The following is a 24,492-nucleotide window of genomic DNA, read 5'->3' as shown; positions in this document are numbered from 1 at the left end:
AGATGAACAACTGCAACCCTTAGCCCTTCTTCACAAGAGAGGTACTTCAGCTCTCTGATCATTCTTGTGGTCATCCTCTGGAACCACTGCATCAGATCCATGTCCGCCGTATGCTGGGGACACAATGTTGAACACAGTACTTAGGGTGGGGCCTCATGAAACAATCCCCTCCATCACCGCCCTGCTGGCCATCTCTCTCTATGCAGCCCAGGATACTATCAGCTTTCTGAATTACAAATGCACATTTGCAGATTATGTGCAGATTTTCATCCACCAATACCTCCAAGTCCATTTCATAGATGGAAAAATATGGCTTTTGTAAATTGTATTAAAGATTTTCTGAGCTCTGGTGTGATCTAGATAGCATGGACTTCACAATACTTAATGCATTCAAAAAAGATGCATGAGTTGCGGTGGGGATTCTATATTTTGATGCAGATAATTTATGCAGGTAGAAATTTTCTCCTCCTTCTCATTTGGGTGGACAAGGTGCTGGGTGTGGAAGCAAACACATTGCTGATATGTCTGTTTTATTCTGCTCTATCACGGTAATAACTATATTATCATCACTGCACCTGGCCATTGTCCAGTAGTGCAGCACGGGCAAGGAGTAGCATCTGTTACACATCTGCTGCACAGTATCTTCTCTCTTGTTGAAGGAAAAAATTTAAACTGATCTTTCAGTACATGTAAATCTACTGGTTTGCTTAAGTATACACTTAAATTTGTTGGGTCAAAAAAAAACTAACTTCAAATTTTGAACGGAAAACTGATACAAAAAAAAACCTGTAAAAACCATTGAACAACTACCAGAGTATTTTTCAAATCTATATTTGGATTACTATCATGTCTAGTCTAGTAAAACTGAATAAAAGCTAAAACTGAAGCATATGCATATAGACACACAGAGAAAACTATAAAGCGTGTCTATGAAGTGACTTATTTATATGAAATCAAGGTTCAGTATGTAAAAAATCATGCAGAGATGAACCTTGTCCTGCTAGGCAGGAGAAAAGGCTATATCAGAAATTGTTTTCCTGTGAGCAACCAAACACCACCTACAACCCTTCTTTAGTGTCTGGACAGAAGATAGGTCTTGCTACATTAAACTGGCAACACTGAATGGTTGCAGGACAATCTGCAAACACCAGTAAATAGAATTGCCTTCCATATGGAAAATGTTCAAGGTGGGACACAGAAAAAGTCATCACAGTACTCAGCACTCCTGTACCAGGAGCACCTCTATGGCTCCTTAGACCACCAAGGGGCAGTCCCAGGGTCCCAGTTCCTACCCCTCAGGATTTCTGGCAAGTACATATTCACCTCCAAAGCACATCCACTACCAGATATAAGCAACGAACATTCCATTCAAAAGCATTAAATGTTGCTGCAAGCAGGTTAGTAGCTGCTGCTATCTGCTGTTGCATCTACTCGATATCTTTTCAGATCTTATCCTTTTTGCATGTATTTCCAAAAGCTTTCTAATAGAAGCTAAGCAAAACACACTGAATGTGCATTGTTTTGTCTATTTTGTTAAAACGATCCAGACAATTCACACAGTTCAATTCCCCTAGGCCAGCAAAATGACCCTTTATGGCAACTGCCAGAAACTCTTTGAAATCCCCACCTACAACTAAAGATGATTTCTTGACTCTGCATGAAAAACAAGGCCATTCATACTGCCCCTGGCTTGAAGTAGCCCAGTGAGAACTGTGTCTCTGGAGCTAATTGCCTTTTCCTGCCTGTTCCCTTCTTCTTTCCATAGGTGGAACCTGAACCACACAAACCCGGCCAGAACACGTCTGAAGGAAGCAGCTGCTGCCGTGATCCTGGTAACAGCACTACTCATCTGCACGTCTCGCTGTTGCTAACTTTAGCCTTGTCTCTCTCTGATGGGTGCCTGCCATCCACAAAACAGCTCTAGTTTAGTAAAATAAACAATTGGGGGGAAAAAAAAAAGAAACAAAAAGCCCTGGCTGAATTAAATTGCTCAGCCTTGATGGAAAACATGCCTGTTTCTAACTTGGTAAGTCTAGACAGCCTGGATTATGAGTAAGAACTGGGGACATTTAGAAAGACTGATTTAGAATAGCACAGTAGTACCCACCTTCTTCTCAATTGTTGGATTTGCTTCTGCCTGTTTTTAAACCTTATTTAAGATGATCCAGTGAGTAATTAGGGAAGCTCTGGGCGACGTTGCACAGAAGTTATAGCCCTCTGTGCCTCGTGCAGCTTGTGCCCACAGGGGACTTTATACTCTGCAGCACAGGGGATGTGGGGCATGGAGCAGATTAGAGCAGAGCAGAAGGATCCATGACAACACAATTTCCTGAAAACTCTCCCAAGTGGAATAGGGGCTGTAACAGCTGTGGGAAAGGTGCCAGAACCGCAGTCATAGCCACAGACCAACAGTAAATGATCCACTTGATGCAAGGAAAAAAAGAAAACACAACTTTTTTTCTTTCTTTCTTTCTTTTTTTTTTTTCCTTTCACAAAAAAAAAAATTGGCTTTTTAAAGTACTTTTGGTTCCCGTTCTGTTCTGCTGTTGCACGTGCTGTGCTGTAGATGTGGGAACTCTATGGACTTCTGCCTAGCCAAAAGTTCAGTAAATACTTAAAGATCAGTTTCCTATCTCCTCTAAGGTTCCTCAAGTAAATATGGTAGGGTCTTAAAGAAAGAATTAAAGACTGTAAATTAAACTTACACTTAGAAATGTTTATTGGACTGAGGCCTTTATTTGTAGTGGGAAAGACAACTGCAGCAAAATATAATATGGTATTTCTCATCAAATATGAGAAATACTGCTGGTAACATATGTTTGTTCATTTTCTCTTTTTAGCACAGCTCTACCTACTGTGTCATTATGAATCTCTTTCCCTTTTTGTAAACATTTGATACATATTTCAAAAAAAAATCTACCAACAGAAGGTTTAGCTAAATAATTGATACATGAATCCAGAACTGAATATTAAGTGTGTTAGATTTTTTTCCACACAGTTGCTACCATAACAGTAAATATCGGCCACAAAGTAGAAAACATGATTCTGAAATCTCATCTGAGCAGAACTATAATTGGGAGTTTGTTCAGATACACCCCACATTTATATCCGAACACGCTGCCAAAAAATACAGATGTTCATCACACGATGAGATAAAAGGGGTGATTGCCAGAGACATAATGAAAATGCTCTGGTTTAATCTATTCATCCCAAGGTACACCGTCCATTTGTTCCAAATGTTTATTTTACTAATAATTTGAGAAATCTGGAGAATATGATTATCTGCTTTGACCTCTCCCTACCCCCACCTCCCAACAAAATAGCCCAATGTGAGAAAATAAGAATTAAAAATGAAGGTGGAACTTGTTCTTGCTACTTCTAAATATAACAAACAATGCAGGCAGTAGACAGATAATGAACACAGATTGTGACTTCCGAAGCTGTATATTTAGCCATTTGGCAATGTGACACATCTAGCTAAAGGCAGTTTGAAAGCCAGGACAGTAATTCATTTACTTAGAGGTTTGGAATAGAAGGAATATTACAGAATTAATATGTGAGCTGGCTGTGAAAAATACTTTGCAGCTCCTACAGAAGAGTTTAAATAACAATGATTATTCAGAGTTTCCAGTTTCCTTTGATTCTGAAATAGTCTTAGCAAAAAGGTGGTATAACTGGCTATGCACTGCAAGGATTGTGGTTACTGAAGAGCAGCATTATACATTCTAATTTAAAATTAATCCCAAACTAAGTAATGATGATAAGCCAGACATAAATTTTGAAGTGAAACCTCCAAAGTATAAAATGAAATAGCCAACCGAGCTAACTGGTGAAAACCTTTAACAGGTTTTGCAGATATAAGTAGGATAACATCATATACTTTTATTTGGCTGACTTGAAATAAAAGAACATCCAATAACTGGAAGTATTTTTATTTAAATACTTTTCAAACAAAAGCGTACTGGGATGAAGAACATTTTATTAGTTATAAACCCACCTTCGACTGAAGACAAAATCCAATACTTTCCTTTTCATTTTGCTTTAGAGCAAGTCAGTTAATTGATCTATGCTTCATGTTATACTTTTCTAAATGGGGTATGGAGGAGAATTGAGAAATACAACATTTAAAACACTGTTTGGCACCAACAGATGAATGGGTCTGTACAAAAGGCAGCCAGAAGTCTTCCTGTGGTTCAAAGCTCCCACAGGGTGAGATCTCTATGGATTTTACTTGCCCAGCCTAACTTCTCCCAACAGTGACACAGGGCTGATATCATTCACCACTTTCTGCTGCCCTGTGCTGCCTCAACACTACTATCTTAGGCTGCCCAGTGGATGTGCTCTCATTCAGCTAGACTAACTGCTTTCCACCTGAGGGAATAAATACAATCCATTTGTTCATGAAAACACCATATACTGTTATTATACCATCAGCTGGGCAGCTTGGGTTGACCATACTTGGGCCATAAAATGGAATTAGTCTGGGAGAATTGTTTCAGGGTAAATGTGACCCAAGGTAAAGTTGTTTGTAGTGCTCCTGCCTTCATCTTCACAGCAATATGGATTGCTTCTATTTCACTGCTTATGTTTAGGCAATTTTGTCTCCTGCTGGTTATCAAAAAAGACTGTAAATTAGTGCACTTTAGTACAGCCCTGGAGGAAGAAAGGCTGAGCACAGAGCACATAAGAAGGGTGGTTCTATGCCAAGATGAGGAATGGTTACAGGATTAGCTGGAGCTCCTCAAAGCCTGTCTTAATCCTGTACAAAACTGTGAAATCATGGGCACAGTGCTCAGATCTTGTGCTCCGAGAGCCTGATGTGCCTGCATTGAGATGAACAGCCTGTGCACTGAATCGTGCTTCTGTTCCAAGAACAAAATCATGCCGTAAGTTGGGCCAAGGAGCACTGCCGAATTAGATGGTTGTTTCTGAATCTAACACCTGATCATCTGATGTCAGGTTAGAGAGCTCTACATGCTACCCTACTGGGTACAGTCAAGCTGTATTGGTGTTCCCAGGATACTTCTTCCCTCACAGAAAGACTCCTTTCACAAGACTGCTGAGGTGAGCAGCCCTACAATGATGAAGCCATTTTCAAAGGGAAACCTTGAAGACCTCTTTTTGCAAACTATACTTTTATTTGCATCCTACATTCAGCAGCACTTGAGCAGCTAGTCCAACAATGGGGTCCATGTGTGTGTGTATACTTACTCTTATTTATATCTCAAAATGTATTATCTCAGTCAGACTAATGAAGGTTAAGACACTCAGCTGATTAACTCTCTCTGAGGCATAGCTTTTACTGGAAATAAGAAACACCGAAATACTGAGAACTGAAACCATGTCTGTTGTGAGTGAGGTGGGACAGTGCAGAACACTTGTCCTGTTTGGTGATGTTAACATCGCTAATCCAGGGACATCTTTATTAAATGACTGCAAAGAGTCCTTCATTCTCCTTCCCAAAGAACAGCAGCCATTTTTTTCCCCCCTATGAACTCATCCACTGCTGCACATAATGGAATGATGCCAACTTGTTAATTCTGGCTAGAAGTCTAGAAAGCTGAAATCCCTTTTGTCTACTAAAGGGGTACACTGAATTGAAAGATGAACAACAATTTCAAATTACAATTGTTTTCTTAATTTTCACTGACAGTCTGCAGTACTGTAATCTCTACTGCATCCAACAACAGATACTGGAATTACAGTGGAAGTAAAACAATATCAGGAAATATGTAATGACATATTTACCTTAAGAAAATGCCCCAGGTTTTCTAGATAAACATGCTTTAGAATGAAAGTATTTCTAGATGGGGAATGACGGTATAAGTTTTTGAAGGTGAGAATGGAATTATATAGAGGTAAGGATGGTTTTAATACAGCAAGCTTTCTTCCTCTCATGTACAAACTATTTTTTCTTTCTTTCAGGAGAAAAGTTTAAATGAAATCTTCATTAGTAGTACGCTTATAAACTCTCTGGCACATCGCCTAGGGAGCACTAATGCCAGTCTCCTGAACTAACTCCAATGTCAGTAATTTAGCTTATCACATTTAGAGGCAATTTCAATTATATAGAGTGTTCTTCCATTTATACTAAATACAAATATGCTATTTGTTGGACATGTTAAAGAGTTGCTCTGTTTTAACCTCTGCAATATCTCTGTAATGGGTGATCTGAATCTTAAATACAGTCTGAATTCAGCTTCATTCATTAGAGGGCTCTTCTGCATGAAGATTCTCAAAACTTTAGAATACATTAATGTGAACTTCCTAGTAGGTCTGTATCAAAAGAATCCTGTTTTATTCTAAGAACAGGTGGTGAGTCTGTTGGGAATTTCACACGGGGTTAGTTTTAATGCTGCTGAAATTGCTTATGAAGTTTTTGTTTGGTTCGAGCAATATGTTTTTAGTGCGGAGTTTCTGGACAGGACTTTACTTGACAGTTTTTCTTGGATATATGATGTCTGTCCATAACAGAAACATACCATAAGGAGAATCTGAAAACAACCAAGAGTTCTGGATTTTGTTTTTTTCAGGAAACACATTTGTATCTGCTTCAGAATTGTCTCTTGAATGTTGAACAAGGTTGCACATCCTGAGCTCTCAAGGCCCAAGCACATATGACTGCTTAGGAATGGGACCACATGGATTCTTTCTTGTGAAGAACAATTCTCTTTCTGACAGATTTTTATCTTACAACAAAGAATGATTTTTAACTAGCCAGCCTGAAGGAGATGTTCCTTCCCTGTCAGTTGCTACGTTTTACCACTGTATGGGTCTTCTAACTGCCATTTAGACCCTGTATTTTTAAGCATGAAGAATCAAAGCCATCAACATTTTTGCAGCACAGCAGATGTTAGTGCCTTGTAGGTCAACTGCAGGTCCAGTCAAACAAGCAGAGGATCAGCTAAACTGCCAACTTTCAGTGTTCTTTCTTTTTCCCTATGCAGATACAGCCCTGGTGGCTCTAGGGTGAGAAAGTCACCCAGAAGAGGGTGAGATGGCTATCAGGAAAGGTCAACACTCCTCAAAGACATTGGTGAGAAGCTGTTTTGGTAGTGTGAAGGCGCATGTGCAGGAGTAGGGGCTATTTGCCACCCTATGGTGACCTTTGCTTCCCTGTTTGTCTCACATCTGTTCTGTTGTTGTCAACTTTGCCTCCATTCAAAAAAAGTCTTTTGTGTGCTTATTAACACTATCAGCACTGCCCATTTTCTAATTCTGGATAATAATTGTGAAACTCTAATTACTGCAATTACGATGCTCCTAGGGTGAGGTTTCATTTTTTGTAATTATTTCTCTCTCTCTCTTTTTTGGTAAATACTTTGTTATTTTAAAAGCATGACAGACAATCATGAGTCCTAGCAGTGCGTTTATATATCGACCAACTCCACTGAATTTCATCAGTGCATTTCACCATTTATTAATCAGATATTACTAAATTCCTCCTGCCTCAAGCAAAAACAGGGAGTGGGGGAGAAAGTGACTACTGACAAATGACAAATGATGTGACATGCCAAGTTTGATTCCCCCAACCAAGTATCAGTACCAGCCTCAAAAGAGCAAAGATGGAAATGACAGCTAGATGGCACAACTGAATATTTTCTAAACCTTCCCAGTGATTTGTTTTGAGGAGAGAAAAATTTCAGTCTGTACTAACAAGGAAACACTTCAACAAGAAACCCAAGACTTTTCCCACTATGTGAAGACTGGGATCCAGTTCACATCGCTTTCTACAGAAGGATCCAGCTATAAGAATGGCCTCTTGGAATAAGCCAGATGTCTGTTTTCCAATTGTACCTCTGTGAGTGGGACAAAAAGTTGCTGTCTTTTAAAGCAATCCACCATATCATTCTAAGTTGCTCAGGAAAATATGTTTGAAACTACATTACTACCTACAGTTGCTCCTTACTAACAGGAGCTCTGTATGAATATAATCTGAAATGCATTAATATAATCCATTTATTTTTCGTTTAGTAGCCTGCTGTCACATTGATATATTTTTATGAGTCTTGCTTAGTCCACGGCTTGGGAAATGTAGATTGTTGCACTAAAATACAGGTATATTACAGCACTAATTGCTTGTCTTTCCCTTTCTTTGGCCTTCATTGAGAAGGGAAAGTTGTTGACCACAGCCTGAAGAAGACAGACTTTTCTTTTCTCTGTCTTTCAAGGCCTGCCTGTTTTTTCCCTTTTTTGTAAAAGTTCTTAAGACAACGTAGACGTAACTAAAAAACACTTCATCAGCTGTTATCAAAGAACTGTTCATGCAACTCAGCAATGATTTTTCTAAATAACTGGGAGACCTCATTTAGTTTTTTTTAATAAACAGTCACATTCTAATGAGGTCTTCATAAAACTAACTAAATATGTTTAGAAATCATTAGCTTAAATTACCAGTACAAAAGTCTCCTTAGGGAGCCCTGCAGATTTTGTGATAAGACTTCTGGCAGATGGATTGGTATAACAGCACAAGCGAGTTCTGAATTTCCACACAAGCAGTGTAAATGTGAGCGACTGGGTAACAGGCTACTGGATAAAGAGCTAAATGTCCCTCAGGTGGGTTCATTAAAGAGAGAAAACAATCAAAACACATTTCCGTGCCATTTAAATACCAGGTGCACAGCAGTCTGCAGGTGCCAGAAACACTGACAAGGGTCCCTTGCTGGAACACACAAGAGCTAAAAGGGATGCACGGTTTTGACAAGTATGCCTCAGATAATGACAGATATTGGCAGATGTACCCAGACCCTGCTGGAGGGTAATGCAGGGACTGAGTCATTTGCAGCAGGTGCTTGCATTAGGGACAGCCTCATGGTGATTCCTCCATTCGCAATTAAAACGGTCCTGATGCATAATGCTCCAGGGCAAGAAGCAAGTTCCTAGCACTGATTTAATGACTATCCAGGCAGTTCTGGTAAACAAATACACATACGCCCCCTCAATGATTAATTCATGATGGACATAAATTGTGCAGCAAACATGTTAAATAGATATTCTCCTTTTTTGAGAACATAAAGTTCTTCTTTACTTAAAATGGGTAAGAGGTTAAAAAATATGAAATAGGCCCTTGTAAATCTTCTATCAGCTACTGCACCTGAGAAAGAAAATCTCAAGGTCAGGAAGGTAACAAGGTGTGCCCTGTAGGAATGCTACCAAAAGGCCCATTAAAATCATTACTAATCAAAGTGGCACAGAACTTGTGTTTGGGGCTGCAGGACAGATGGTGTGTTGTAATATGCCTCCTTGTTGCTGATGGTTCACGCCCAAGGAGAGGGACAGAAGCACCAACGGAGGAAGGACTGCATTGCTCTGCGGTTCATATGATCTCATGTCCTTTAGAAACTCATTTTAATTCTGCTCTTCTATCTCACCTACGTTGGCCTCCAGAGAAAGGGAGAACAAAGTCATTTCTACCACTGTCAGAAGCAAGAAAACTGCAGATCTGTATCCCACTAGGACTCCTGCACCCCAAAGAAATCTCCACAGTGGCACAAACTGTTTCTCACTTGTAAGGAAATATGTTGCCTAACTATATAAAGTGAGCAGAGGGCTCAACACTGGCAGCAAGACTGGCATGTCCGTGGGAGGTACCTGACAGTTCAAACTAACTGATGCTTTCAAATGTGGACATCAGGAAAAGAGTAGGTGGTGTTGTGTAGTACGCTAGTTTTGTTCTAAGGCTTGTTCATCCAAAACATTATATGCTTCTATGATTCCTATTTGTACAAATTCATTTTGAACTTCCAAGTAGCCACCCAGCTGTTTCTATCCTCCTCTTCACTCGAGGGACTGAACTTTCAAAGCAGCCTCCTTGATGCTTTTTGTCTCTGCAATTAGCTGTACATTGTGTTCCTGCAGCAGGTATTAATTGCCATCAGAAATCCTACCTATTTTATAGTTAAAAATAATGCTTGCACCTGATCTTGTGGCAGATTTGCACACACGGGTATCTAAATGTTAGAATTTATATTAGCAATTCATCAAGGACATAAAAAAGAATAAATTCAGTTTGGAAAGCTGGACTTGTTAAAAGGAGACAAGATCCAGACTTTGGACTCATACTACATTAGGAGCACTCTTTTCTAGTAGAAACACCACAGAGATCCACCAGCATCTCTGCCAGCATGAAATTTAGAACGTCTCAAAACCATGAGGCTCACACAAGATACGTGTGCTTCTTATTTCAACACTTAACAATAATTCAACACTACAACAGTTGCAGTAGTTGCAAGAAAAGCAGTGGCTTTTTTTTTTTTTTCCTTTTCATTTTGAATTAAAACTTCAAAAGGAAAAAAAAAACAACCAAAACAACCACAAACAACAGAACATTCCAGATGAAAACTAAGACACCAGTGCATAGACAAAGCAGCAAATTAAAACACTCAGTTATTGATGATTGCAAAAAGCAAATAAAATGTGTCCATTCAATACTTGTTGAAAACAAAATTAGCCATAATCACTTGAATTGGACACTTACTTTAGAAGTGGTCAAGCCAAGAAAGAGAAGGACACATTATCAATCAGGAAACTCAAGCTTTCCTTAACAACTGAGCTCCTAAAGAAGACCTCTTGATCAATAAATTTGGTAGAATAGAACAGAACAGTTCAGTTGGAAGGGACCTTCAAACATCACCGGATCTAACTGCCATCATTTCAGGACCAGCAAAAAGTTAAAATACGTTATAGAGGGCATTGTCCAAACGCCTCTCAAACACGGAGTACTGCCTACAAATGAGTAAAGTCAGTTTATTCTGTTTTACTCCAGAAGGCTTAATAGAAGGAATGCCCAAACCAGATTGATTCAAACTAACAGACTGTGAAGAAGATGCAATTTCATAGTTTAAGTACTTTTCAGAAATCTGTTCCAGAATAACTTCCCTTTTTCTCTTTAAAAAAAAAAAAAGAAAAAAGATGGCTCCATATCTTGTTCTGTAACTAATTCCCTTCTTTCCCCTAATAGAAAAGGTATGTACACAAAGATGTGATGCTTTCCCTCTTTGGCAGTCTTTGCAAGCTGTGCTGTACAGAATACAACTTTATCAGTTACATTTTACTGGGCTACCATTATCAAAGCCAAGCATCCAAAGTATGCTTAAAAATAATTGGTAATGAATCTCTTAGCAGAGGCAGTCATAAATATTTTATGTGCCTTACTCAGTATATAAGCATCTTGTTGGTCTGCTATTTAATTTCCAAAAGCAAACACCTTGGAAGTCTTTCATCTTCTTAAGTGCAAAAATCACTTACCCTTCCCACTTCTACGAGATTAGTAACCATGATTATGCTGGCTGTGTTCTCATGCCATACCATTCTCCAGAAGTCATATATTGTCTCTTGCATTGGTCCTGAAAAGATAAATCAAAGGAAAGGTTACTTTCTTTAAGTCTCGTGATTAGAAGCTTGTCCCTGGGGTAGTTTGAGAAATTACGATTATCCTCATGTATTCATATAATCATATTTTTCATTTAGGGTCAATTTATTTCCTGTCATCCCACCTATCTGCATTTAAGTATTTTTCTCCTGAAACAGTGCTCTGAAAGAAAGTTAGTTCTCCAGCATCTAGGTATTTATCTCTGTAATACCCAGAAGGAGAATTATAAAAAATGGATAACATTACTCTTACTCTTAACAATTGGATGATAACCTAGGGAAGGTGTACCTTGAATGAAATGAGCCTCAGTGGACTATGTGGCCTTTCCCAGGTTCTAATATTTTTCTTAGTATCTACAATCCATCAAATTACCCCAGCTCCTAAATTGTACTTCTTGAAGTGAAACAGAAGTTATAGTTTCTTGCTGCAGTATATCACTTTGCAAAGCAGTGGGAAAAGAAGGAAAGAACCCCGGTGTGTAATGGCAGCGATGTCCTCGGCTGTACTTGTAGAGAAGAACGATTCTGAACAACTCTGAATGCTTTTGTAGATACAGACCTTCCTTCAGTATTGTACTGAGACTGGGTACCAGCCCACAGGAGCACAGGAAATGTCAGTGACAGAATATGTTCAGAACAACTACACCACTCTGCATGTGCTTGGTACCATCTATTTGTAGCCCATGTGTTTTCATGACATTTTATATGTCTACTCGATATTCAGTGTGCCATCCTGATTTGAAACCAGTGGTTTAAGAGCACTAGACCAATAAAAATAAATGCAAATCAAATCTAAAAAAAATATTTAGCAGAAATACTACGGCTATCAGCTTGGAAGGAACGTAGCTAAAAATAGAAGTAGGGAGAGGCAATTTTCCACTGAGTAAAAGAGTCTGCAAGTTCATGACACATTTCTAAGATTATTTTAGCTTGATTAAGGACAAATTATAACAACTCTGTTGCTTCAAGCATCCTGATCCACAGCCTGGTTTAATGGTGAAAATCTAAATGGTTCCACTGCACTGGGTTTCTGCAGGATTGTGATGTTTCAAGGTCATTCATTTGAGTCATGTTTTTGGTAAAGGTACTAAAAGGAGAGAAAAAATCCTCTGTCTACACAGCACAGTTGCTTCCCCCTTGTAAGAAGCCAGAGTCATTGAGAAATAAAGGGACAATGTAGGAAGTTTCTCTACTTGTTACTCCGGACAGTTTCCTTTCCTACAGATTTGCTTGAAATTGGAAATTGCTGGGCTCTACTTTCTCATTTCCTTTAGACAGCACTGGGAGAACTGGCAACAATTTATTCCTGTTATTTTCTTCCAAAGTCGGCATAATTTGTCTTGTGATTTAAACATTCCTGTGCTTCAGATCTTGAAATTACAAATCTCTCTAGATCTTTTATCCAGCCTCCAAACTTCTTTCACATTCAGGACATTGAAAGGAAAAAAAAAACAACAAAACAACCCAGCAACCCAAAAACCTACCTTAAAGTCTCAGAATGTAATTCTTTTCTATCCCATTTTTCTTTTCTTCCTGACATTTTTCAAATTATTTTCTGACATATGAATAAATTATTACTTGTCTCCAGCCAGTACTGAAAAGCATTATAGGCTACGGTAGGGTTGGAGGATTTATTGTCATGAAGAACTGAACAGTTTGATTCTGGAGACTTGTGGCAGGGAGAGAAAGAGCCTATAATTGTTCTAAGTATCAGCTTAACACAATAGGCAGGAAGGTTGTTCTCAGCAGTTGCCCTCTTGCGGGAGGGAAAGGTCTGAGGAGAAGGCACTGCACTGCCTAACAGTAAGCCCGTGGCATACCCCATTAAATACACAATATAGTAGTTGGTATCAAAAACTGCTGCTGTGAAAAAAGAAATCAACAACATACTGCCAAATAAAGATGAAAAGCAAAGGAAAATAAGAAAAAGAAATCAGCCTCCCAAACCCCCAGGTAATTAACTGCATTATTGAAAAAAACAACCCTCAAAAGAAATGATCAGTGGAAAATATCACAACCTTTAGTTGTAGTACTAGTAGTTGTTAGTTGCTGCTGTGGGAATGCCAGCGTATCAGGAAATGGAAAATCACATAGCTTCTAAGAATGAATTAAAGTCTTAAGAAGCTGCTTCTTCCCACAAAGCTTTCTGGAGCCTCTTCCACTTGGTGCTGTGAGACTCAGTTCCAACAACTGGTACTGCTACTGTGGTGTATGATCATTTTAAATACTATAAACTAACCTAGGATACTGAAAAATAGTGAAAACATGTTGGAAAAAAACAGCAGAAACATAAAGAAAGAAGGAAAACCTGAATCCTGAAATGTTCTCAGCACTTATTCTGGCTGTGCATGTAAATATATGGGCAGTTTTTCATTTTCTAGATAAGCAAACAGTTTAACAAACAGTTTCTAAAGTCTTCTAGCACAGAATATAAAATCTACAACATAATGCTTGGTTCACTTGGGACCAAAATGAACGACAGCGACATAGTTCATAGACAGTGGGCATGGTGGTGAGAGATTGATCAGTTGGACTAGATGATCTTAGTGGTCTTTTCCAACCTTAATGATTCTATGATAGCTACTGTGGCTAAAAATGTGCCAAAAATGAACAGATACCTTTAAGTTCTACAGGCTCCCCAGAACTGGGCCCCGTGAGCACATGCTCATAGAGGAAATGGACTCTGGATGCATGACTGCAGTAGCTAAATTTGATCTCCAGAAGAGTTTAGTAAACCCACATGGGTACACAGTGACAGGACAAGGGGGGACAGTTTTAAAGTAAAAAAAAAATATTTAGATTAGATATTGGGGAAAATCTTTCACAGAGAGGGTGGTGAGGTGCTGGCACAGCATTCAAGGCCAGGTAGGATGGGGCCCTAGGCAACCTGATCTAACACCTGATTTAGTGGTTGGCAACCCTGTCCACAGCAGAAGGACTGTAACTAGATGATTTTTGAGGTCCCTTCTAAGCCAAGCTATTCTGTGATTTTCTGAAACCTCTTTCCAGTCAGTATCAGCTTCCAACCCATGTGATTATGTGTTGTAAAATTATCCCCTCACTTAGAGGTTACAGCAGGTTACAGCTGCAATAAGAACTGTCCTTACATGTTACTGAAGCAAGACTTGCTCCTTGCCACTGTGGCAACCTACAACCTTGGCACTCAAAGGCAAGAGGCTGATGTGCCTATAGAGAGGGAGCTGCACTTCAGCTCTCAATTCTTATAGTCTCTTCAAAATGAACTTGAGGTGCAGTGAATTTTTGCTCATTAATAAATATGGTTGTGTGGAGAAAATAAAAGAAGCCACAAAGGAATGATTAAACTTGCAAATAAACTGCCAAAAAAATCCCAAGCCCATTATGCAGCACAAATCACTCAACATACATATGAAAAAGCAAAGGTAAATAAACCAAAAATAATTACCAAGAGAACAGAGTACAAGCTGATAGATTAAAAAGTTCAAGACTGCTCTTTTTCCTAATGAACCCCTTTAAATGGGACAAACTAGCTGTTAGTAAAGTAACTTAGTAAGAATTTCACAGCAGGAAGCAAAATTATAGGGTTACTAATGATCTGCCAATCCAGTGATCTGATTATCTGTAAGTATATGCTATTTGCTCTTTTAGCCATGCTAGAATTTGGAGCTAAGAGCAAAACTCCCTTTCAGAAAAAAAAAAAAAAAAAAAGAAGTTATGTAAAAACTGCAGTTAAATGCTGTTTAAAACTACAAATATCACTGACTGCAGGTGAAGGATATCTCCCGTGCCTGAAATATATTTTCTTCCCTACTTTCTAAGGCAACATGCTTAACATTTTAACAACAGGAATTTACAGGCACATCGTTATGTGATAAGATTTGCTATACGTAACCAGGTGTAGACTACGGTGCATAAAATTAGGCCCCACTTTTTCATACAGTAGAAATAAAGAAGCCTTCTTTCTGAAATAGCCAGAATAATAGGAAAGAAAGTCACAGATCATGGTTTTGCAGATTTAGTTGAAAGAATAACACCAACTATCAAGATAAACCACTAGTTCAGTCCCATCTTTGCCCTTCCCAAAAGACTGAGTTTCTCAACAGAAGATACTCAGTGATAACCTGATTTGTCAAGAAGAGTCTTTACCAAGGGCTTCTTAAATACGTGTGCTATCATGCATTTTACTTTCTCTCACCTTTCCAGGTGCTACTAAGGATTAGTGCCTCTATGGAAGCCAGCAAAGGCCAGAACAAAGCTCTACTACCCAACCTTAAAAAACTCATGCAGTGGTCATGAACTCTTTCTACAATAAATTCTCAAAGTAGTTTTAGGCATTTGTTCTCTAACAAAAGAGATACACTTCAATGGACTTTAATTATTTTTAAGTTTTATACTGGAGTATGTTTTTATAGGCACTGTATATATGCTCCTACCAATACTGTGGATAAATTTTAGGTCTGAGATAAAACTGTGACTGAGATATTAATAAATCCTATAGGCTCATGATTCTTCAACAGCTACCGAATACACACAGATCAGTCTTGTATTTTAAGGTGTCAATAAAAAATGATGAAAAAAAAACCCACCATATCATTACTTTCTAATGCCTTAATTTAAGTCCTCACCAGTCTGTTTAAGAAACCCAAAACAGTGGAGAGGGTAAAACATACCCCAAAGCAACATATCTATTCACTGTCACTAATCTTGCAAGTCACTGTAAGAATTAGCATAATAAAAGGCAATATACACTTGTACTGGCAGAATTTAGCCATAAATGCTTCACTGTTATTTATTAATTGCCAGTTTCTAGCTGCCATGCTTCAGTATTTATGGTTATTTGTCACTTCTGTGCATCCCAGCTCCATTTTGTGCACTGAAGAATCTCAATAAAATTAAAACAAAACCCGGCAATGAGCTGAAGAAATTCATTCTCACTTTTATGACCTTATTTGATTTATAACATTGGTACAGACTGTGACGGTATATCAAAGGTGCTTTCGAATGCCTTGCAAATATTAATTATTATGTAATCTTCAGCAGGGCTATATTGTAATTATACAGCCACACTACCCTTCCCAATAAAACTTTCCTGTAAATCTCATCTGTCTTGGAAAAATACCAATAAACAAAGCTGCAGATGAACTTTCAACAAAGTCAGTAGGCATTATGTATGTTAAACCAGCAGGCTGCCTAAGCGAAGAAGCATGAGGTGATGGTTACTCTTATGTAAGGTATGGAAAAAAACTCTCCCTCCTTTCTAAATCATATTTTAGATGGTTTCTCCATGGTAGTGAATTCAGAGATGGGGAAGAAAGAAGCCACTTGTTTGTAAGACAGTAAATAACCATTATTTATAGAAGAAAGAATGCTAATTTCTAAGCAACAAATCTATCAGAACTTTAATGATAAACAAAACCAAAAACTAAACGTTCGGCTGCTCCCAACACCACCTTTAAACCAGGCTTCAGAACATATCATGTTTATCAATCACATGCATTACTTATAGATGAGTCGCAGCTAGTACATTTTTTTTGTTTTTTTTTTTTCCTTTTGCAATCATACTGTCTTTCAATCCAAAAAATAAAAAACCTACAGTAGGAAGCCACACTGTTCCACAGTATGCCATCTCAGCTACATGCAGGTGGGTTAATCAGGACCGAGCTATGAATTTAAAGTATGTTTTTTCATGATTTCCTCACAGTAGATGCATTGTCAATAGGAAACAGATCTGACTGAATCTTGTTAGCTTGACATTTCAGGAACATACTGCTTATAAAGCAAGCTGAAATAATTTATTGGGACAAATCCTGCCCAATGCAGCTACTGGCAACGTAGATGCTTTCTACTGTACCCATCATTCAGGGAAAACACAACCATCTCTCATTATCAGCCAAGGGACAGCACACTGAATAGTAATTGGCTGATTTTCAAGCACAAACTAAATGCTACCTGCTGCCAGCCAGCCAGTCACCAAGCACTGCTGGCTGCAGATTGCACTATGCGAAAATTGGCTTTCACAAAATGAAATTTTCAAAGCGCTTTCAAGTCCCATTAACTTCCAATGAGGCTTAGACTACTAAGTGACTGAGGCGCAAGCAGAAATGTTATCTACTACTCCTGTGGGACTGACCAGTGCTTTGCCTGGCCTTCTGTACCACCGCCTCCTACATTTAGAGGAGCCAGCGCTAGGTCTTAAACAGGATGAAGAAATAGAGGAGACTGACATGCATCTCCATCTCTTTCCAAATGAAAGGAACATAGAAATATTTGGCCTACAACATACAGCAGTCATGAGTTACAGTACTATTGTTTCATGGAGTTTATGCAAATGCTTCATAGTCAGATGAAAGTAAAGCACATCATTCTGTACTCCCACTTAATATGGAGATGCTTCAAAAACAACCTTTGAGCAATGGCATAACTGATAATTCTAGAGATTTTTTTTATTGGGAATTGACAATCAGCTTCAAAATATGAATTCTATACGTGTGTAAACGTACATATATCCAGCTTCAGGCAGTGAGGTACAACCACCCACTGCCTGGAGCTGGATGATTTCTCATGCTGGCATTTCCTCTGATCCTACTGTGCAGTGTTTCTGTGAGCAGTCAGAAAGTTTTATAGGAGTACAGTATTTATTCTCTGGAATATTATACGGCATTTTCTTTTATTCCTTGTTACAGAACTACTTAGGCAGGAACAATACACAACTCTATGTGTTATTTCGTATGTGTTACGGCATCACCTTAACTGGAGCTCTACTGTAGTAAGATCTGCCTTACATACTAAATGCTCATGAATGTATACAAGGCATTCCTGCCTCTCACAGTCACAGTCTAAACATGCCTGGAGAGACAACAGGAAGCAAGATAGGGGCAGAATGAATCAAACAGGCTTGGTGTAACATGCAGCAGTCAAAACGTGCCAGCTCCCTCACTATTTCTGGATAATTTAACTGTCCTTTCTCCACATTACTATTTTCACCATCTTCAGAAACAAGCCAATGCTGCACTAAAATAAATTTTTAAATCTGAGACCAGACTTGACAGGTGCTATTTAAGACGTTTTTATAATGCTGGTAGCTAATGCTACCAGCTAACCTTCCATCAAATAAAGTGTTACACACTTATTGATTGACATTTCTCCATGGCTAAATTTCCAATACTACCTCAGTTTGTTCTGTATCAACAAAGTAAAATGAAAATGCCATATGAATTTCCAAAGAATAAATAGCACGCTCCCCTAACACCTTCTGACTACTCACAGACAGGCTGCAGATTAAGAAGAGAGGAACTGCTGACCACAGAAATTGCCCAGATCTATCCAGTTAGCCTGGGATTAGGCAAAGTTAGATGCAATAAAGGCCATTTACGCAGTACTGCTGACTACATCTGTGTCATAACATTCAGGCAAGCTATTTTTTATGATCTCAATGGCAGGAAAGGAAAAGTCCCTCTTCTTCTCTCCACACCTATTTTTAATGTTGTTCATCCAGTATAACTGGAGAACTTTCTTTCATATAATTTACCAGGCAACAGAGATGTTAAATGCTCTGTTCCCCCCATCAACATTTTTTCCTGTTTTCCAGACTGCAATAAATTTAGAATTTTTCAAATTTTGCATTACAGTAATAACAGTAAACCATGCAGAACTCCCAGAGGTTAGGAATCCCCTGGTGAGGGCTGTGGGTGATACCCAAATAATGTCAGGGTCTTGAAACATAATCTCATATAGCTCAGGGAGCACCTCTAGGCAATGGTTTGCAGGAAGTGTTTCAGTTTTTTTCTGATATGAAACAGGAACACTTTCAATAACTGCACTTGCAACTAGACAGCCCTGATGCTGCACTTTCCATTGGAGTGCACTGGCTACAGAACAGAAGTTGGTCTTACTCATGCATGGACTCTCCATGCCCTCTAGACATTTTATCTTTTAATCACAGCCAAGCATATAAATAAATAGCATGGGATGCCTGGAAAACTGAGGTATGGGCTCAGATTGAATCAGGTCGAATGGATAATTGAGATGTTGGCTCCTCATCTGTAGCCAAAAGTCTGACTGGAACCAGTCACCCGGAGCCTTGAGTCCAAAGTTTGAGCCTGAACTTAGTCAAAACAGTTTAACAGAAAGTTTCAGTTTAGCTGAATCAGTGCTTTCCAGCAAATAAACTTACTTACCTGTGTGTTCCTCTTTTAGTTTCTAATTTGTGTATTTTTCCCAGTAAGGCTAATATGCAGCAAGGAAATCTGAGTACCTATAAATCACTCATTCTAAAAAGTCCATCTGAGCTTGAGAATTATTTTAGAAAAAAAAGTACGTTGTCTGTAACATTTTCCAACTTAAAAGCCTTAGGAAGCTGATTTGTTGGATGGGGCTCTTCATATCAACTTCTAATGCAGAATCAATTTTGATGATGGATGAGAACTTTAAGATCATTTTATCCCTTTCAGTAGAAGGTACCTTAGGGAATGGACAAAAGAACCTAATTAGTCCTTTCCATTTCTACTTTTCTATTTTCATGTTGAGTCAATCATAAGCATCAGGATGTAATAAAATCATCACTATTCTTCAGCTCAAAAACATGAGTTCATTCTGGCTACTTCTTTCTTTTATTTTTCCCTGGGGGAATACTGTGAAGGAATGCTGCCCATGCTTGTGAGTAAGCCACTCAGATGCTGTATTCTTCAAACTTGTGTAGAAAGTTTAAGTGCATTAATATGAACACTTTACCAGACGAAAAAAACAAGATAATTTAGGCTACATTAAAGTTTAAGTAAAGATGCTAGCAGAACCATTTAAAAGAAAAAAATTATTAGCCCTATAGCTATCTGCTAAGTAAGATGTATCACCATGTATTTTCTACTTTAGGCTGGAGAATGGTGGTAAATTAATTTCTCAGTAAACCTAGTATTTTTTAATAGATCTCAGAAGTTATGGCAACACTCAGAATCCAAAAGTTACTAGACAAGAGGCGTGTGAGGGTCATTAACAAATAAACATGCATTTGTTAATTTTCCTTTTAACTTCAGAATAACTCAAGAAAATATGAAATCTGACTGACACAAAAATTCTTTCAGAAAAAGTCTGAAAGAGTTTGGTATGGTAAAGCAAAAAAATAAACTGCCTTATTTGTTTCTGGATACATTTGTTTCTGAAAGACATTGTGAATTTGCTGAATCGTTTCCCTTCAGCAAATGACAAGCCCAAAAGCCTTCTCACACCTGACACCAAGTTTCCTCCATGCTGCTGAAGAGGGGCTGAAAAATAGACTCCACAGACAAAATGATGTTTCGACTTTGTGATTTTCCTGACAAACAGTCAGCTCTTTCTTCTACCTTAGTATTAGACTCTGTGATAGGCATGTTAACAGTGCTCCATCAAGAGTGCCAAGTACCTTTCCTATCACATCCAACTTAACATTGATTCCTTATTGAGATGGACACCCTAAAATCAAACATCAGCTTTTCATAATTTGCATGCCCTAAACACATGGACAGGTGAGGTAAGTTTCTAAGACTGATGCTGTATAAATGTTCCCTGAAAAACAACAAATGGTTCTAGTGAATTGTTAAGTAATTATTCAGTATCATTTCTAAAGTTTTCTGTTACTTTCAAAGTGTTTACAAAGACAGGCATGTATTTTACGCAAAACACAGGCACTCACTTGTGAAGAAGAATGTGACTCCAACTAACTAGTAGCAGATCCACCATCACTTTTTCTGAAATGTTCTAATTTGCCTCCTCACAAAGGTCTGGAGAAGTATAACACTGTAACAGACTCTAAGACAGACCCTGATCTGTTAGAAAACCCTTAGCTCTGCATCTAGAGTTCCACCCTGTATGGAAAGCAACTGGAACAACTTGCTCTCTATAAAGATAGAACTATCAAAGAGCTAATTAAGACAAAGACATAAAAATATGGGAGTCATGAAAATGCTCAAAGACCTATTGTTCTAACAGAGTTATTCCTAAAATCCCCTATCATAAACAAAGAGGTAGGGAGAAACTCAGTTGTTCTCAAGTACCACAATGTGGCAACTGTTGGAAAGTGTTGACTTCAATAGTTACCAGGTTTTACTACACATTGCCAGAATCACAGAATTGATTCTATGCTTAGGGTTCAGAGTTGGAAAGACATAAGATCACCTAGCTAGAACCTTCCCTGCCATACGCAGTGACACCTCTGAACAGATCAAGCTACCCAAAGCCCCATCCAGCCTGGCCTTGAACACTTCCAGGGATGAGGCACGTACTGCTTCTCAGGACAGCCTGTTCCAGTGACTCACTACTTTATACATGAATAATTTCTTCCTTACATCTTATTTAAAGTGACCTTCTTTTAGTTTAGAACCATTACCTCTAATCATGCTACACTCTCTGATGGAAACTCCATCAATATTCCACTAGAGAAAGCCTCAAAGCCTTCTCCAGGCTGAACAAAACCAGCTCCCTCAGTCTCTCTTCACAAGACAGGTGCTACAGCCCTCTTATCATTCTTGTGGTCCTTTTCTAGACCTGCTCCAACAGCTTGATGTTCTTCTTATGCTGTGGCCTCCAGAAGTTCTCCAGGTGGGTCTCACAAGAATGGAGCAGACATCATCTAACCGAATCATAGGATCACAGGGGTTGGAAGGGACCTCAGGAGACCACTGAGTCCAAACTCTCTGCTAAAGCAGGTACCTTACAATGCGCCACATAGGTAGGCATCCAGCCAGGTCTTGAATATCTCCATAGACGGAGATCCTGCAACTTACTTCTCTGGGCAACCTGCTCCAGTGCTCCATCACCTTTACTGTAAAGAAGTTCTTCCACACATTAGTATGGAACTTTCTATGTTCAAGATTTAGACCACTACTCCTAGTCCTATTGCTACACATCACCAAGAAGAGCCTGGCCTCATCCATTTGCCTGTCACCTCCCTTTAGATATTTATAAACATTGATCAGATCCCATCTCAGTCTTCTCCAGGCTGAACAGGCTACTCATCCTTTCCTCATATGAGAGATGCTCTGTGCTCAGAAAAATTAATACTGTGCAGCACACTGTCAGATGCTTTGCAACCTGGAAAGGTTTGTTTGAAGGAGGAACTGCCTGCTTTAGTTCTCAATCCTAGTCAAAGTACTAAATTTCAAAAGCTGCTCAAAACCTAGTATTATTATCACCAACCTGTACTGTGAAATGGCAGTAACACAGGTCTGAGGAACTTTCCATACTGTATCACAGTACAAACTGTGCATATCACTTTCATATGTAAAGGGTGTATTATTTTTGTATGTAGTGTGAAAGAAAAGTAATGGCTTGGCACTTGTCAGCACTATTGCAGTACAGGTGAAGGACGCCTCAGAAAGTTTTGTCTATTCAATACACCGCACAAGAATGGGTTTATTTCGTTCACTTAAGACAGATAGCTTTAATCATCTTTTTAATGTTTTGATGTTAAGGAAGTAAAGTACACCATCAAGCACAGCTGAATCTTTAAGGTGAATACAGTTATATGGAATTAATTCATTTCTTAGAGATGTCTGTGAGGACTGTCCTATACCATGCAAAAGGACAGAATAGAAAGCTGAAAAACTGTGTAGAGTTATCTTTCTCAGTTGTTTTCTGTTCTCCCTGAAGTAATTTCAAATGTTAATTTTCATCTGGAGACTAAAACCACTGCAGCAGAAATTTCTTTGTAAAGATAAGTGTGGAGCTTCCACACTGCTATAGTTCTGTCAACTTTCTGGTACACAAAGACAAAAAAACGTGCCAAGAAAGTTAAGAGTATTATTATTCAAAGCAATATTTCTCTTTCAGATGCCTGAAAGGGAACTTTCAGTTGGAAAGAAAATGTATTTTTGTTTCTGAAAACCCTTATTAAAATGTTCACACAACATATATAGTGGAGTGTGGAAGAAGGACACATTTTACAGAAAAGAGAAGTAAAATGAAAGGGGTTATTATAGTGGCAAGTTTATGCTGCTGCAGTGAAGACTGTATAAACACTTCCATTGTAAATATTTATTTTCAGAAGTTTATAACTCCTACTTAAAAAACTCCTTTTGACTGAAACTTGAGTTGATGTTTGTCTCTATAACTTGTATTACGCAAAGTCAAACAGTTTAGCATCTGCTTCACAATTAAATAGTGAAAAAGAAGAGGTTGAAAGGCTGCACTGAGTTATTAAATCTAAAGCTGCCTTGTTTTCAAAAGTAACTTTTTACAGTCATTACTTCTCTGAAGTACTTGAACAAAACATCTTAAAACAGGTTCATATGCGTGCTGCAGCAAGCAGAGATATTTAGAATCTGACCCATGAGGAACATTCTAACATCACAATCACAGAATCACCAAGGTTGGAAAAGACCTCTGTGATCATCCAGTTCAGCCATCCAACTAACACCAGTATCTCCCACTAAACCATGTCCCTCAGCACAATATCTATACACTTCTTGAACACCTCCAGGGATGGTGACCCCACCACCTCTCTGGGCAGCCCATTCCTGCAACTGACCACTCTTTTGGAGAAGCAGTATTTCCTAACATCCAACCTGAATCTCCCCTGGTGCAACTTGAAACCATTCCCTCTAGTCCTACTGCTAGTTACATGTGAGAAGAGGCTGCCTCCTACCTTACCACAACCTCCAGGAAGTTGTAGAAAGCATTAAGGTCACTCCTGAGCCTCCTCCAGACTAAATAATCTCAGTTTCTTCATCTCCCACTCACAAGACTTGTGCTCCAGACCCCTCACCAGCTTTGTTGCCTTCCTCTAAACATGCTCCAGAACCTCAGTGCTTTCTTGTAGTGAAAGGCCCCAAACTGGACACAGTACTGGAGGTGTGGCCTCATCAGTGCTGAGTACAGAGGTACAGTTACTTCCTTGCTCCCATTTGCAACTCCATTTCTGATGCAAGCCAGGATGCCATTGGCCTTCTTGGCTACCTGGGCACCTTACTGGCTCACGGTCAGCTAAGCATCAACCAACACCTACAGGTCTGTTTCCCCTACACAGTCTTCCAGCCACTCTGCCCCAAGCCTGTAGTGCTGCCTGGTGCTGTTGTAGCCAAAGTTCAGGACCTGGTACTTGACTTTGTTGAACTTTGTCCTGTTTTCATTCCACAAAACAACTTCTTCATTGGCATCAGACAAACTACAAGGATC

The 24,492-nt window shown here is 38.9% G+C and overlaps 1 protein-coding gene across 7 annotated transcripts in view; it reads right to left on the bottom strand.

The window, feature by feature from the left end:
• The window catches only part of PTPRM (protein tyrosine phosphatase receptor type M), a 432,075-nt gene that overhangs the window by 21,794 nt on the left and 385,789 nt on the right, over positions 1-24,492 (bottom strand). For all 7 annotated transcript variants that reach the window (XM_015855338.3, XM_015855340.3, XM_015855342.3 and 4 more), the window contains one exon: positions 11,248-11,345. In XM_015855338.3, the coding sequence (XP_015710824.2) occupies positions 11,248-11,345 (98 nt within the window). The remainder of the gene's footprint in view (positions 1-11,247; positions 11,346-24,492) is intronic.

This window comes from Coturnix japonica, chromosome 2 (genome assembly GCF_054131305.1).
Source record: "Coturnix japonica strain WE chromosome 2, WE-NBRP24, whole genome shotgun sequence".
Taxonomy (NCBI): domain Eukaryota; kingdom Metazoa; phylum Chordata; class Aves; order Galliformes; family Phasianidae; genus Coturnix; species Coturnix japonica.
Note: the sequence above shows the minus strand (reverse complement) of the source record. Positions and strands in the feature narration are given on the sequence as shown.